Consider the following 16,348-nt stretch of genomic DNA (forward strand, 5'->3'; position numbering starts at 1 on the left):
TGGTTCTTTTCTCCTCTCCTTCTTTGATGCCCATCGGTCGCTCGGCTTTGAGCTCCCCAGATGGAGCAAATATGGGCCCTAGTGGCCCTCCGTAAGGTCCTGAGCCCTTAATTCCATATTAGTTGCAAAAGGCCAACACTTGCTTTTGGGTATCCCAGGAGAAGACAGGCAAGTGGTTTTGTGCCTCATTTCTGAAGGGCATGGGGGTGTTTGAAGGATAAGAGGGCCTTTCTGTAATAGATACTTATCTGACTGCCCTGCAGTCCTCAAACACGCTGCTCCTCTGAAGAGATTAGAACCCAGGGAGGGCACATTAGCTCTAATCCCGTGCTTTGAGGGCTCTGCCCCACCCCGCGCTCCACTTATTCTTGCCCCTTCTGTTGCAGGGGGATACCTTGTATCTGGCCCATGTGTAAGGGGAGCCTGTGGCTACACAGGAGGGGGGTCAGAGGGTGTGTGCGTGTCTGTGTTTGCAGGGGGAGCCGCTGAAAAGCACCGAGAGGCCTCCACTGCTGTGTAACTGATTCCCAGCTCTCTGAAGAGATTAGGTGCTACATTGTTGGTTTGGATGCTCATTTCCATCTGAGGGCCGCTCCCCCTGCGGTTTGGGGCCGCCGTTGTGCCGGGGAGGGGAACTGAAACCAGCGGCTCAAGGCCTCCAGCTTCCTTGTAGTCTTTGTTTTACAAATGACCCAAAATGTAGATGTCATGTCACAGATGCCTTACAAGCACACCAGGTATTGATTGTGAGGAGAAGACAGTGCATTTGTTAAGCGCTTCATGCGAGTCTCGATGCTGGCTGTTATTCAGAGTTTCTGATCACAAATCAATGATGTCTTATCTGCAAAATATCTATCTATCTATCTATCCATCCATCCATCCATCCATCCATCCATCCATCCAATACATTTAATCTACCAAATCTATCTATCTATCTATCTATCTATCTATCTATCTATCTATCTATCTATCTATCTATCTATCTATCTATCTATCTATCTATCTATCTATCTATCTATCTATCTATCCATCCATCCATCCATCCATCCATCCATCTAATACATTTAATCTACCAAATGCATATCTATCTATCTATCTATCTATATATCTATCTATCTATATATCCATCTATCCATCTATCCATCTATCTATATATCTATCTATCCATCCATCCATCCATCCATCTAATACATTTAATCTACCAAATGCATATCTATCCATCTATCCATCTAACCATCTATCTATCTATCTATCTATCTATCTATCTATCTATCTATCTATCTATCTATCTATCTATCTATCTATCTATCTATCTATCTATCTATCTATCTATCTATCTAATACATTTAATCTACCAAATGCATATCTATCCATCTATCATCTATCTATCTATCTATCTATCTATCTATCTATCTATCTATCTATCTATCTATCTATCTATCTATCTATCTATCTATCTATCTAATACATTTAATCTACCAAATGCATATCCATCCATCCATCCATCCATCTCCTTTTTATTTATAAAATTTATATCAGCCTATTTAATACATTTGAGATTTTTTCTGTCTGTCTCTCTTTCTGTTCATTGAACTGAGGGTGTTCTCTTGTTACTGTCTTGTTCTGCACTTATTTTCGCAGCATCCCTGTCTTTCGTTCAAGCAGCAGAACATGTCGCAGGAATCTGGAGGCCGTATGGACGCAGTGCTCTGTATTCTCCACCACACACGAGGATGCTAATGTAGATGGGCCCCAATCTACAGCACAAACTCCAGCCACCATGCCGCCTGTCGCAGGCTAACGAACACCACCTGTCACTCACCCCATGCGGGGGCTGTCAATCAAATCACACCCCAAAAAGAGAAAGAGGAGTGGGCGGGCCCGGTCCAGACCCCTAACAAAGGCATCCTCCCATTGGTGAGTACTTGCAATGTCACTTCTCTGTAAAGAAGAGTGATAGAGTGGGGCTGATAACACAAATGACAAAAGATAGATGGATAGTGGAGGGGGTGATTGATAGAGGGGAGGTGGGAAAGACTGATAACATTCACGTTCAGCTAACTTCCCTCTGTTTGGGCCTGTGGACTTGGCATAGCTCATTAGCTCTCAAAATGAGGTTTTGAACGCTAAAAACAACAGCATTGTTTTAGGAGACCAACACTTTTATGAGCGCATGCCATTTAAAATGAGACCTGTCTTGTAATGAAATGGCCCACATAAAAGGAAGGTGAATTTTAAAAGAATTAAGGCCAATTTAGTCAACAAACACAACTTTATTTTAATTGCTTTAGGTTTTTTAACTTAGAAAAATGTGCTTCATGACATTCAAATGACTTAAAACCTTTTATTTAGGTCAATATTCAAATATGTTTAATACAACTCAATAAAAAACAAAAACAAAATGAAAGTCTTTTCTAGAGTTCATATTAGGTGGAAATAGCTCCTTAAAGTAACATCTGGCTTTATTCATTAGTTTGATTCTTTAGACTAAATTCCTCTATATTATAATTTAGTAAAAGATAAATGTGATAATTCATTTTTAGCTTTTATTCTTTATTCTTTTTATTCTTTCTTGATTCACAGTGTTTAATTAAATTTGACCTCTTCTCGCCTCAAAACGACTTAACAAGGACCTACTTCCAGAAAGAAAAACTAACATGTGGAAGGTGTGAAACTCTCTGTGGATTCCCTTCATGCTTTTGTTAACAGATCTTATTGACACCTGACTATTGGCCATTCTAATGAGATGTTCAAGCCTTTTGTCTGCTCAGTGGTATGTGATGAGCGCTAAATGAAGTCACACCTCTACCCATTGTCATTATCTACTCATTAGGACACACATACTGCGCTCAATGGATGATCCTCACATTTGCAAAATTTCCATTTGGGTAAAATGCAGATTTAATTTTCAGTTTTGGAGTACCTAGACAGACCAGTCTGGTTTTGTCTGGACATGTTTAAGATTTATATTTCCTCACCAGTATAAACTATGGTTTATTTCTTATAGTTTATTAATTCAAGCTTGGAGAAGTTGATTTATTACAGATTTATTTTTTTATGACTACAACATCAAAAAAAAAAAAAAAAGAAAAAAAAGAAAAGAAATAATATATATATATCCATGAAGTAAATTGAAATTAGAATTCTTTACCATATATAAATTGGATTATTTTACTTTTTATTTACTGTATATTTGTATGGTTATTTATTAAATTACATTAATAAAATTAATTAAAATTAAATTAAAATTAATATAACAGACACTTTATAGGTTATATATATATATATATATATATATATATATATATATATATATATATATATATATATATATATATATAATATATATATATAATTCCATCCATTTGCATGTTATTTCCGTTTATTTAGTTCATTAGTAATAGTTGTTTTTTATTTTAACTTCTATTTTAAGGTATATCTTAAAGCCACATTTTTGCTTATTTATTTATAAGCTTTTTTATTTACCATAATTGTATTTTTAATATCCATTTCGAGTATGTCATATCCATTTCGAGTATGTCTTGCTTATTTATGAGATTATTTATCTAGTTTATTATTATTTTAATTACCATGCATTTGCATGGTTGCTTTATTTTATTTACTTTTATTTTCTAAGCCATTTTAAAGTAGCCATTTTCTAAAAAAAGTAAAACCAGGTTTTGTGCATATTTTTTATATATTGCATTTTTATCTATGCATATTTGTTATATACAAACTAACTGTATATAAGTGTATCCATTAATTATATTTATTTATCGTCCAATTGATTAATCATGACCTATGAAAATATCTTTTCAGTAAACATATTTTATGACGATTTGAGGATTCCAGCAGACCTTGGTGTGAAGAAGTAACACTAAGCTGGTAAGTACCGGCATCTTTTTCTCTGATCCTGCAGTTGTTGATTTGTATTGATTAATCTGGTTGATCTGTTTGGTTAACCACAACACAAACCATGAGGATTTTGACGGGAGGAGTTCCAGTAGAGTGAAACAAAATTGAATTAAGCTCTCAGGAGAAATCTCCACTCACACCAATCTTGATTTCTCTGCTTTCTCTGTGGTGAAAGACTGGAAAAGCTCATCTCTTATCTGAAGTATGTCGGTCTGCTATCTCCCACTGTTCTCCTCTCTGCAAATGACTGGCATCGCATGAGCAAACAGTCTTAACTGGACCTGTCAGGACATGAGTACACCTGTATTGTGTGTGAGAAGAGAGGAAAGAGAGGAGAACGCTGAATGTGTGTGAGGAACACAATAATCACAGCCCTGAGCTGCTTATCTCTAGAGATGCAGCATAAGCTTTGCTCTTTGCTCTTTGCTCTCGGTTTTTACCATTGTGCTAGGTGAGTAAATTTGCTCTTGGCCCTAAGGGATCTTAACCCCACCCTGCTTCCAAACTCATCTGTCCGTCTGTCAGCCCTTAAACGTCTCACACCTTCACAACCTCACCATACAAAATCTTAATAAACATTTCCAAATAAAAGGTTATGAACATATATGACAAAGATCAAGGTAAGTAACACTTCTTTTCATCAGATACACTACTGAAATAATACATAAGATGCATCTAAACTTAATTCTGAGACTCTATCAAAGTTTTAGGAAACAATGCATGCCAGCATTGTTTACTAGATAACAGATTAAAGAGCAGGTTTCAACAAAAAACTTGTATTTCCAATGTCAGAGAGCATGCACCCCCTGCTATCGGGTTGTTTGCTGTGCTTTTCTCTCCAGGGCATTGGTATGTATGTTTAGGAATTCTAATCTTATCTGAGTATCTCTCTACATTAACATCTGTTATGCTGCAATTACCATATACATTAGTCGACACCTGTTTCGCTTTAACCTATTTAATTACGCCAATTGTATCCTACTAGTTTGTTGTGGGCAAAAGCAAAGTCATCCGCTTTTAAAAGAGGTTTGATGTTCGGTAACAATAAAACCAAATAGACTAATTCATAGTCCAGGGTCGTTTGGAACCGAGAGAAAAAAAAAAATCATTTGCAACCGTGCAGAAATGATTTAGACTATAAATGAAATTAGAAAAATAATTTCGCTTTTAGACTAGTTTAGCCTATTGGATTAGAAAACAAAAGAAAAAAATGTACGTGTAGGCTAAACTTTTTTTTTATGTATACTTTGTAAATGAAGTAGACACAAAATTGTATCTGATAAAACAATTTGTATTTTTAATAAGTTTAACGAAAATATTATCTATTTAAAAAAATCTAAATTTAATTTTTAATTTTTTTTAATTTTTTATTAAAATTGAATTAAATGTAATCTACTTTTTATACCTATGAATCAAACGTGCAACCCAAGTTAAATACATCTGCAATTATATATATATATATATATATATATATATATATATATATATATATATATATATATAGAGCCTATATATATATATATATTTTTTACTTGCACTAAATCTAATTTTAAATCAAAGAACCTAAAGTTTCCAGATCGGTGTTAATCTACAAGATACAAGATATTTTCTTGCTTTTTCGAACGCCTCAGACACACATTGCACCGTGTTGCTAATCAAATTCTTATAATGGCTTGTCAAGTCGTGTCTTGTATCGGTTTGCTCAGACAAAAAGATGAAACAGTCTCAGCAAGTTGGAAAAAAGTTTATTCTGAGACGTTAATGTGCGACATTTGTAGCTGTTCCGACGGTTTTCAATCGCTTCTCTATACTGAGCAAATATACATTCAATTCAATTTAAAGTGTTTACATGCAATAAAGATTAAGTAAAACAAATAAAACAAAAACAAAATAGGCTATATTAAATGTAAAATAACATTTTAAGTGATTTCTCTGCGTGAAGCTTACTTTCATGGTTTTAATAAAATCGTTTAATAAAATTTCATGGTTATAATCACAAATCTCATATAGGAGCATTTCCCAAAAGAAAAAAAAAAAAAAAGAATTTTTCTTCGAATGGAGCTCTAATATTTTCCACTCTTCAGGATAAACGTAAGATAAGCGTCGTGAGTTTAAAGACTTTTAGATGCCGTCAAAAGGAACAACCGAGATCCTCCTTTGAAGGGATTTAGCCCCAGTGAAAGCTTTTCGATCACAGCTGTCAATCAACCACCATGGCACCGCCCACTGGCGCGGCTCCGCCTATAAAGAGCGCCCGTGAACTCGAGGGAGTGTCATTCAAACACCAGAGCTCAGGGAATAAGGATGCCTGCTTCTCCAACGGGGTTTGGAAACTTCTTCATGGACAGGAACATCAGCATGCCCGCTGGATATCAATTACTGGGCTGTCCGCCCGGAATGCAACAGCCACCGCAACATCTTGTGGGAATGCCTGGGGTTCCCTTACCTTTCTCAGGAATACCGGGGTACAGTTTCATCCCTTATCCTCATCCCGGACACATGGCACACATTGTAAGTATTCTGAAGTATTATATTATTATATATTGCATATGCAAATTTTAATATTTTATTTTGTACTACACACGGTATAGCCTTATGCATGTGGGAAATAAAAAACACGACAAACTGAAAAATTATTCTTTATATGCATATATTTCATAATCTAAAACCGAATCTCTTGCTTACTTTCAGAGCAATTCCTATGACCTGAAGGCTGCATCTCCGTATCAAGCTCTCCTCGGACGTGGAGGACCCTATTACTCTCCATATCGTCCCATGCCAGCTGATGACCCGAGTAGGGTCACCAAAGTGGCCACCAGAGAGAGCACCAGCGCTTTGAAGGCCTGGCTCAGCGAGCACCTTAAAAACCCATATCCCACCAAAGGTGAGAAGATCATGCTCGCCATCGTCACCAAAATGAGCCTCACGCAGGTGTCCACGTGGTTCGCCAACGCCCGGCGCCGCCTGAAGAAAGAGAACCGGGTCAGCTGGGCCTCCAAAGGAAAGTCCGACGAGGAGGACGAGGAAGAGGAGGGTGAGAGCGAAGAGGAGGGGTCTTTGAGGAAAGGCACGGAGGATGAAGATGAAATCGATCCTCAAACGGTTGATGACGATGAGGAGGATGTCGCGGGGTCAAAGTCGGTCGAGGGCCGTTTAGCGGAAGGACTGGATCAGCAAAAGGAAAGTGACAAGTCTGACACGTCGCGTGAGAGCAAAAACGAGGTGTGTAAACAAAACGTCGATGTCCAGAAACCTAAAATCTGGTCTCTCGCGGAAACCGCGACTTCAGATATCGTCAAGAAACCCAGCGATCTGAAACATCTCCACAGTCCAGACTTCGGGAGGTGGTGGGCTGGGTGGCCTTCACGGGAATCCTACTCGCCTGTGAACCTCTCCACACATGACCTGCTCAAACAAACTCAATGAATCCGTTAATCCAAGACACTATAGATTCAATTCTGGATGCACTTTAAAAACAATTGGGAACGTTTTGTTGTGGAAGTTTGCATGGGCTACAAGATTTCACCCAAATGATGCGCAGACCTATTGTGTAAATATTGTACAGATATTTTGTTTAAATTATAAATGCATTTACTTGCTGACTTATTTTTGGTAAAATAAAACGTTGAAAAATTAAAAAAGAAAAGTTGTGGTCAATGGTTATGGTTAAAGTCTTCGGTAGTGGTTTAGGGTTTGTTTAAATCATATAACTCGTATACGAGTTGCGTTGAAATTGTTATTAAATAATAATAATAATAACGTGTTTAATTGTTTTGCTTTTAGGTTTAGTTACAGCTTACACTTGATTTCCAGCTGCAATGCTGTAGTTTCTTAAAGTCATAATTAAAGACCCATTAATTAGAGCAATAAGTTACGAAAAGTCTCAAATTTCAGTTAATTTAAATAAGTGTTTGTTACCAGCAACATAATTAAACGTTTAACAATTATGAACCTTATGAAATGTAATAATCGAAATAAAAAATAATACAGATAGTTATGCTGTTTACACAAGCAATTAAAGCATCAACATGATGCAGGCATACCAAGGCTCGCCTCACCCAATAAAAAACTGGCCACAGATAGGCCTAATAAAAGTTATAAAATAAATTTTAATTTTGTTAGTAAATCAAATTCGACAGTAATTGGCTTTAAAAAAATAATGCAGAATATTCGCCATTCGCTGTCTGCCAAAAAAACCCAAAAAAAAACATGGCATATTTTTTTAAAGCTTCAGTAATGTGTTCGAAAGTCACATCCAATCAGATATCTATCGGTTCAATGGTCACTCCTCTATCCATGATCACTCTCGAAAAAATAAGAAAGGATGCAAGTTCACTGTCTAACTTTATATATGATAATTCTTGACGTCATTTAAGAGGGGCTCTCAGATTTTGGAGACAGATCAAGACTCAGAGTTTCACTTCAAGGCTGGATTTAGGCTTCATGTTATCAGTGAGGACGCCACTATTAAGGGATTTGCATATCTGCCTCTGATCTGTTAAAACAATTCAAAGCAGCGCGGATTAAGGACATGAATTGTTCCGTTTTAAAGTGTGATAATTAAGATTATTCTCTTGTTTAGTCACGACTTGACAGACGAAAAGTGCCAGAGGCTTCTACCTTTACCCTCATTTAGTGCTTAAATGGGATCAGTAGTGCACAAAGTGACTTATGAGAAAATAAATAGTAGCCTATACTGAAAAAAAAGTCAAATGAAAAACGTTAAAAACTGAAAATAATATTAGAAAACTTGAAAACAAACGTGGAAAAATTTGATTTTATTAAATATATTATATTATATATATTTATTATACACACACACACACACACACATATATATATACATATATATATATATATATATATATATATATATATATATATATATATATATATATATATATATATATATATATATATAAACATGGTACTCACAATTAAATATAGAATAAAACTACTTTTAATGCAAAAAAGGGCAAACAAATAAAATAAACAAATGTAACAATTTATTAGAATATAAAAATCACAATACTTGCAATAATAATAATAATAATAAAATAATTTGCATATTTCACCAATCATCGTTTTTTATTGCTACTAAAACGATCAAATAAATAAAATAATAATAAAAGAAAAAGGTCAAATAAACTGCTCCATCGAGGAATGGGGCATCAAACATCTTGCATCCTTTGGTTTCTTTTATAACTCTCTCTGGCACAAACACACCAATGGGATTAGGCCTTGGGACAATATTCTGTTTTTGCGGCCTCCCCTCTGCAGAGGGAATGATAAAAGGAAAACTCCTCCTTGCCAATCACTATGGCCTCCATGTAAATTCAAAGGCCTGTGGCCTGTTAATCCAAGGATAATGAGAAAACCCCTGAGTACAAAAAAGGAGCACCTCCCGCCCTCCGCCCTCCGAGCACATATTCACAGCTAACACACACTGGGCACAACAATCTCCTCCGTGCCCCCCTTCCAGTGGCCCAAATGATGTGTAATCCCAGTCTAAACATGACAGGCAAAAGGCTGTGATATTGAGATAAGGATTGAGGCGTTGAACAATGGCGTGAGATACATTGCATAAATCAGCCATCAATGGGCTTCTCGATCCGAGCATATGGTCATCATGACCTTATTTATAGTTCAACAAGATACTTTTAGATGTGTTTGTTAAGATATATACAAAAATGGGACCTTCATAATAATGCCAAATGTATTTATGTATTCATGTATACATTTTCTAATAAACAAAGGACGATAAAACAAGAAAAATAGTGTACCTTGTGATTTTCCTTTGATCAAAAAATGAGTTTTAAGATCGATTCATGACAAAATACCTCAAATATGGAAATGGCAGCCTCTGGTGGACAGTCAGAGTATCCCACAATGCATGAGCGATTTATCAGTTTCTCACCAGGACATTTCACATCTCATAAGAAGCGAGAGGAAATCGTATAGTGATAGACAGGTAATTATTTATGGTGAATCAGGAACTTTTTTTATATGTACAGAGAATCAGCCATTTATGTAATATGTACAAAATTATTATTAATACAAAATTAATAATAAAATATAAAAGTAAAAAAATAAACTGGATGGAAATATTTACACAAAATGCAAGCAACCCTGAGTTCACAACACTTAACAGTTGAAATGACAGTTCAAAGACAGCAGCATAAAAAAAAAAAACATATACATCATTTTGAAAACATAATAATAATAACATACACTACTTCTGTACCACATTATTTTCAATCCCAACTTAAATTTTTTGAATGTTCAAAACTTCTATATTTAAGCATTTTGGAAAACACAGAATAAGTGTTTAGTCATAAATATTAAGTAGCAAACAATAACCCTGAGATGCATGCGTGTTTGTTCAGTGCAGTCTTTCTGCATCACATTTTTTTTTAAATAGCAGACTACAGCTGATGTGACAGAAAATCTCCTCAGAAATGCTTCTTTATTTCTCCACTCTTTTAGAATAAGTGTCAGTAGCACGTGTCCATGGAAAGCAAGAAGCCAGCTTCACTAGAATCCATCACTGTTTGCATTTTGGTTTGCTTCTAATTAGATTTGATGGCTTTTCATTTTAAACACATTTTATTGTAATGCTTTTCAGCATATTGTAACAGTCACATTGCAGTGTTAATGAAACTGGGAACACTGATCTTGTAAGACATTACAAGAAGACATTAAGAGTAAAGCAGTGCTTTATAGTGTAATGCTGTATATACAGTATATAGAAGGTTGTAACGCGTTGCAGAAGACTGTGCTCTACAAAAATGAATTTGATTCAGTAGTTGGGGTAATAGTGGGTTTGCCATCCTCTTGTGCCACGAAATTTCCATTGTCAGTCAAGTTACTTAGCGTGGGGCTCACAGGTACGCTGTGGTCAATGTCCTCCTGAGGCTGTTGATTTAGTGGTTGGTATGCTTTCTCCACATCTTCAGGTTCTCCATGTGTTAAGACCTCTATGGTTTTTTTGGGGAACTAAAAACAAAATAACCGTTATCATTCAATTCTAAACAGGAGAATTTTGCTTTCCTTTGTTGCTTGCGACTGAATGGCAAACCCAGACATTTACCTTATAACATCCAGATTTTCCTAGAAGAAAGTAAAAACACGGTTAATGATAAAAAGCTGGAGTATGAGCACTTCAGTGCATAGGAATTGATTGTGAGATATTGTAGATACATGAATTAGATCATCAGTAGGTTGCAGCACTTACTTTTTTTTATGAAAACGAATACGACAATTGCGACGATTATCAGAAAAACTCCCACCCCAAGGAGAATGATGTAAATGTTTGTACCAGCCACTGAAACAAAACACACAACAAATTCGGATGACAATCTTCATCGTTTCTAATAGTATGGGAAATCAGAACATTACTACTGACAACATTTCAGTACTTCTTGCGAAAAAAGCCATCTTTTAAGTTTATTCTCAGAAGTGAACACACCAGTTTAGCTATACAGGAACTAAAATCTGCCCACACAATTCTCCAATTTTACTAATGTACTTTCAATGCTTAAATAAAGTATTTTATATATTTTTAATTTAATTTAATTTAATTTAATTTAAGTCTGTAGACTTAGTCCACATTAAGAGCTATCAAATCAACAACAATTTCCATTCCACTGACTATTTAAGATTCATACTGACTTCGGGCAAAGATTGCAAATGACTGAAAGCACTTTTAACAGTGTACTCACCACAGGTCCGATCTGAGGTCGAATTGCCAGGAGTTTTTTGATAATATCCAGATTCACATCTAGAGGGGAAAAAACAGAACAGAACAGGAAGTTTTATATAAAGACTTCAGGGAATTATTTCTGTTATTGCATTCAGAATGACTGAATCAACCAGATTGCATTAGGTTAAAAATAAATTTAGATCAGGCAGAGATATATTCTTTTTTTGGGCAACAATGACGTTACCCAATTGTTTCACACTCAACATTGCAGAAAAAAAAAAATCTGTTCTAACAATATTTAGGTAGATATTCCCATTATGCTATTAAAAAGCGGTTTCTATATGTTTTCAGAAAGTTCAAAACATCCAGTTTTTAATGTTTTAAAAAACACTTGATTATGTGAAAGTTAAAGGAAACATTAATTGAACATTCAATTTTATAATTTTGGAATCATTATGGGAATGCTACTTTTTGAATGTTCTCTGAACCATCTGAAACTAGAAGGTAGGGACATTTTTTTTTTAAACGTTGGACCCAAGCCCAAGCACTAATGTTTCATTAAAACATTTCATGAATGATGTATAAACAGTGTTTTTGTGCTACCATTTTGGGAAGGTTATTAATGGCCAGATAACTTTAATTGATTCTATTAACATTCCTGGAGGAAAGTTTGAGAACAAAGGGACTTAATATCAGAAGCCTTTTTCATACTCGCTCCATTTCATGCAGGTGTCAGAAGAATCACTGGTGGAGAATGTTCCATTTTCACATGGCTTACACACAGTATCACTAAATGATGCACCTGTCAAAATAAAGAGTAACAAGATGAAACTCTTGTGTGTATTCAGTGTAAATTAAGTGTATGCACAGGGTCTGAACCTACAAGCTTTCATTTAACCACTAGCTATACCACACCATTCAGCTTCTTTCAAGTGTCTTTGGCCAATTAGAGAAGTACCATGATTGTAAATTCATTACAACACATTTAAAATTATATTTTGTGACATGATATTATGATTCATTTTTTAATAAGAATGTAACGGTACAAATTAGAACAGAATCAACATGAAAAAGTAGTTTTACATTCAAATCTGACAGAACAAACCTTTTTTGAAAACTCTCTGTCCTGGCTTGCAAACTGTATGTTTTATACACGTGTCGCAGTCATCAGATTGTGTACAGTAGTATCCAATTTCACACTGACATTTGCTTAGCTCCGTCTTGCTGGGTTTATTTTGTGGCAGAAAATGCAAATCTGAAAATTGAATGAAAATTAAAATTAAAAAAAGAAAATCAAGAGAAAAAAATAAATAAAGAGTAACTTCACGGAGATCTTCCAATTACATTTATTCACTTGGTAGCTGCTTTTATTTATAATTTAAAAATCCTGATTAATTTATACTAAAGATTTATACTAAGATTAATAGTTCTTTAAACAATTAATTATTCATATTTATAGATATTGCTAGTATGCTAAAATAGGTGCAACTGTCTAAAAATATAGATACATTAATCTAAACAAATTGTGTAAAAAAAAAATAAAAAAGTTAAACTAGTGGACACTCACTAGGGTCACAGCTGGGCTGGCGCTCACATGTGGTTTTGATTGTGAAGCCACTTTGATACTCTCCGTCTTGGCAGTCCTGACAGCGAGGGTCCTCGCAGTTATCATCCACCAACATCCTCTTACCTGTGACACAATCACAGTAACTACCCGCTCTGATTAGACTAAGAGATTCATATATTAGGGCTACAAGTAAGCAAAACATGATGCTATTGTTTTTATTTTTTTTTATGTAAAACAATATAAACTATTAAAACTAAGGCAATTTAAGGCAATAAAAACAATATGGTACTGTAGACTATTCATGTGTATTTTTATAGAAAACAAGGAAGTAGAGGCTACATGCTGATACTTCCTCTATCTAGACTATATCAGTTTCCTGACACGCTACACAGTTCGTCAACATACCTGGTCCACACATCTTACAGCATTTTTCATCCTTCATATAATGTGTTCCCATCTCACAACATGACACGAGGTGCACCAGTGTGACCTGTCAAAGGGTAAATACATAAAGAACATCATGAAGAATATTAACCCTTGTGTTGTGCTGAAAATCCTTCCCCTAATTGGTGTTCCTGGTACAAAATTGCTTGTTAATCTTTAAGTATGGCATATTATCACCAGATCTTGGATTCAATCTTTTTGTCAATTTGTTTTCTTGTAATTGGACAATAATCTGAATTGCCCTAACGAAAAATAACCATGGTTTTATTATAGTAAAACTGTAGTAACCCGTGGTTTTCAGACTAAATGGTATAAACACAGATTTACTATAAATACCATGGTTTAACTAACCATGGGTTTTTGTTTTTATTTGTAGTAAAACCATGATTAATTTTCGTAAGGGTGGTCATAAGCTTTATTGAACTGAGCATATATTTACATGTAAGCATGTTCTTGAGTTATTTAAGTGGGCATGCGGTCCCTTAGACCTCCAAACAGAAACACTGGGCAAACTTGAAAACGAAACCACTTTATTAACGTTACAAAAACAATGCGGAAAGTCCCCGAGATCCCCACCCGGAATGACCGCTTTTCAATACAGAAGGCTGCAACCTTACAATAGTGCATTAAATGACTATTAAACAACCAGACGACGCAAATGTTTTTATATGTGTATAAGACCCAGACACTTTAAATGCTTCTCCAAGACCAGTATTCTCGAAACTCGAAAGCGAAAGTAACGCTAACACACGAGTCGCTGTTTTAATAACAACGACAATCTAAGAGTTCTAAATGCAGCACATGAAAAATAGAAACTGATTCATTGTTACACTGAATATTAGCAAGTTCAATAATAACCACCATTCATTTTAATGTGTAGCCTAGTTAACATGCACGCACAAAGCGTTACTCAAGCGTAAAATACATCACTTACCAGCACCCAAGGAATGAAAGCTGTCCTCATTGCTATATCTGTAATAACCGATCCTTGTAACCAGCTGTTGATGTCTCACAAACAAATAAGACACTAAACCGTCTGCTAGAGGTCTTAAACGCTTGACAGGCGCGAAGCGAACAATGGGGAAATTTCTTCCCGCAGACCCGCCTACAATATGACGTGCTGCTTCCCATTTCCAAGAAGAGAGAGTTGAAACTTTAAAGACGTATTATTAATGATATTGATAGGCTAATTCATGATAAAAGTGTAAAAGTATTACATTTTTAAGAATTATTTCACTTTTCGAGTTTTTTTTTTTAAGTTGCCTAAAATAATAATTAATATAATTTTAATTCATATAGCCTAATCTAATATATACATCATAATTTAGTTTGAGAAAATACCCAGATAATAACATGGAATTGGTTTGTCTCTCAGTCTTATTCCATGACAACGTGACTCAAACAGGCAGAACTTCCCAGCTCGACTTTCACTTCCTTCAGAACACAAACCCTATTGAGTGATGTCAGCAGTGACGAAACGTTTACCTCTTATTTGCAAGTGACATTTATTTACTTACGTACTTGGCGGATTAAATATCACCTTAGCATCATTAGCAAAACAGAAAATCCTAGTTCATCTACTGAATGGACTACACTGTGTGACTAAAGCAGAAAGATTCTGAGCACTAAGGCCTGCCATTGCATTTTGTACTTTTTACTTTTGCATTTTGGAGGCAATGTAAACATTTAGTGTTGGTAGCAGTGCAGTGATGTTTGCAGTGCTTTCGAACACACAATTAAATTAAATAAATCAATAAATTGATGTTTTATAATAAGAGACAATTAATTTTGGGGTAAATGTGTACTGCAGTATACAGGTGAATCTCCATAAATTAGATAAGTTCATTTATTTCAGTAATTTAACTCAAATTGTAAAACTTGTGTATTAAATAAATTAAATACGAACAGACTGAAGTATAAGTGTTTAATTATTTTAATTGTGATGATTTTAGCTCACATTTAACAAAACCCAACAATTCACTATCTTAAGAAAATTAGAATATGGTGACATGCCAATCAGCTAATCAACTCAACACACCTGCAAAGGTTTCATGAGCCTTCAAAATGGTTTCTCAGTTTGGTTGAGGCTACACAGTCATGGGGAAGACTGCCGATCTGAAAGCTTTCCAGAAGACAATCATTGACACCCTTCACAAAGGTCATTACCAAAGAATCTGGCTGTTCACGGAGTGCTGTATCCAAACATTTTAACAGAATGTTGAGTGGGAGGAAAAAGTGTTGAAGAAAAAGATGCACAATCAACCAAGATAACTGCAGCTTTATGAGAGTTGTCAAGCAAAATCGATTCAAGAATTTGAGTGAACTTCACAAGGAATGGACTGATTCTGGAGTCAAGGCATACAGACGTGTCAAGGAATTTGGCTAGAGTTGTTGTATTCCTCTTGTTAAGCCACTCCTGAACCACAGACCATGTCAGAGGCATCTAACCTGGGCTGAGAAGAATAATAACTGGACTGTTGCCCAGTGGTCCAAAGTCCTCTTTTCAGATGAGAGCAAATTTTGTATATCATTTGGAAACCAAGGTACTCGAGTCTGGAGGAAGGTTGGAGAAGCTCATAGCACAAGTTGCTTGAAGTCCAGTGTTAAGTTTCGACAGTCTGTGATGATTTGGGGTGCAATGTCATCTGCTGGTGTTGGTCCATTGTGTTTTTTTGAAAACCAAAGTCACTGCACCCATTTACCAAGAAATTTGCCTTCTG

The 16,348-nt window shown here is 35.4% G+C and overlaps 2 protein-coding genes across 2 annotated transcripts; one reads left to right on the plus strand and one right to left on the minus strand.

The window, feature by feature from the left end:
- Nucleotides 1-6,219: 6,219 nt before the first annotated feature.
- On the plus strand, nucleotides 6,220-8,231 carry irx7 (iroquois homeobox 7). The gene is made up of 2 exons (XM_026199603.1): nucleotides 6,220-6,426; nucleotides 6,607-8,231. The coding sequence occupies exons 1-2, from the start codon at nucleotides 6,220-6,222 to the stop codon at nucleotides 7,339-7,341; spliced, it is 942 nt and encodes a 313-aa protein (XP_026055388.1). The 3' UTR covers nucleotides 7,342-8,231.
- Nucleotides 8,232-9,893: 1,662 nt separating this feature from the next.
- On the minus strand, nucleotides 9,894-14,731 carry cd40 (CD40 molecule, TNF receptor superfamily member 5). Its single transcript, XM_026199604.1, has 9 exons — nucleotides 14,563-14,731; nucleotides 13,590-13,674; nucleotides 13,185-13,307; nucleotides 12,723-12,872; nucleotides 12,329-12,419; nucleotides 11,637-11,695; nucleotides 11,150-11,239; nucleotides 11,006-11,025; nucleotides 9,894-10,911 (listed from the first exon to the last, which is right to left on the minus strand). Exons 1-9 carry the CDS (start codon nucleotides 14,590-14,592, stop codon nucleotides 10,696-10,698), a joined length of 864 nt encoding a protein of 287 aa, XP_026055389.1. The 5' UTR covers nucleotides 14,593-14,731; the 3' UTR covers nucleotides 9,894-10,695.
- Between the last annotated feature and the right edge of the window lie 1,617 nt (nucleotides 14,732-16,348).

Source organism: Carassius auratus, chromosome 23, assembly GCF_003368295.1.
Source record: "Carassius auratus strain Wakin chromosome 23, ASM336829v1, whole genome shotgun sequence".
Lineage (NCBI taxonomy): Eukaryota > Metazoa > Chordata > Actinopteri > Cypriniformes > Cyprinidae > Carassius > Carassius auratus.

Bases quoted from the DNA above. Each gene is read 5' to 3' on its own strand.
- irx7 (XM_026199603.1), top strand. From the start codon at position 6,220: ATGCCTGCTTCTCCAACGGGGTTTGGAAACTTCTTCATGGACAGGAAC. The intron at 6,427-6,606 runs GTAAGTATTCTG...GCTTACTTTCAG, and splicing joins CCGGACACATGGCACACATT to AGCAATTCCTATGACCTGAA.
- cd40 (XM_026199604.1), bottom strand. From the start codon at position 14,592: ATGAGGACAGCTTTCATTCCTTGGGTGCTG. The intron at 13,675-14,562 runs GTAAGTGATGTA...ACCCTTTGACAG, and splicing joins CTTTCATTCCTTGGGTGCTG to GTCACACTGGTGCACCTCGT. The intron at 12,873-13,184 runs GTGAGTGTCCAC...TTCAATTTTCAG, and splicing joins CCAGCCCAGCTGTGACCCTA to ATTTGCATTTTCTGCCACAA.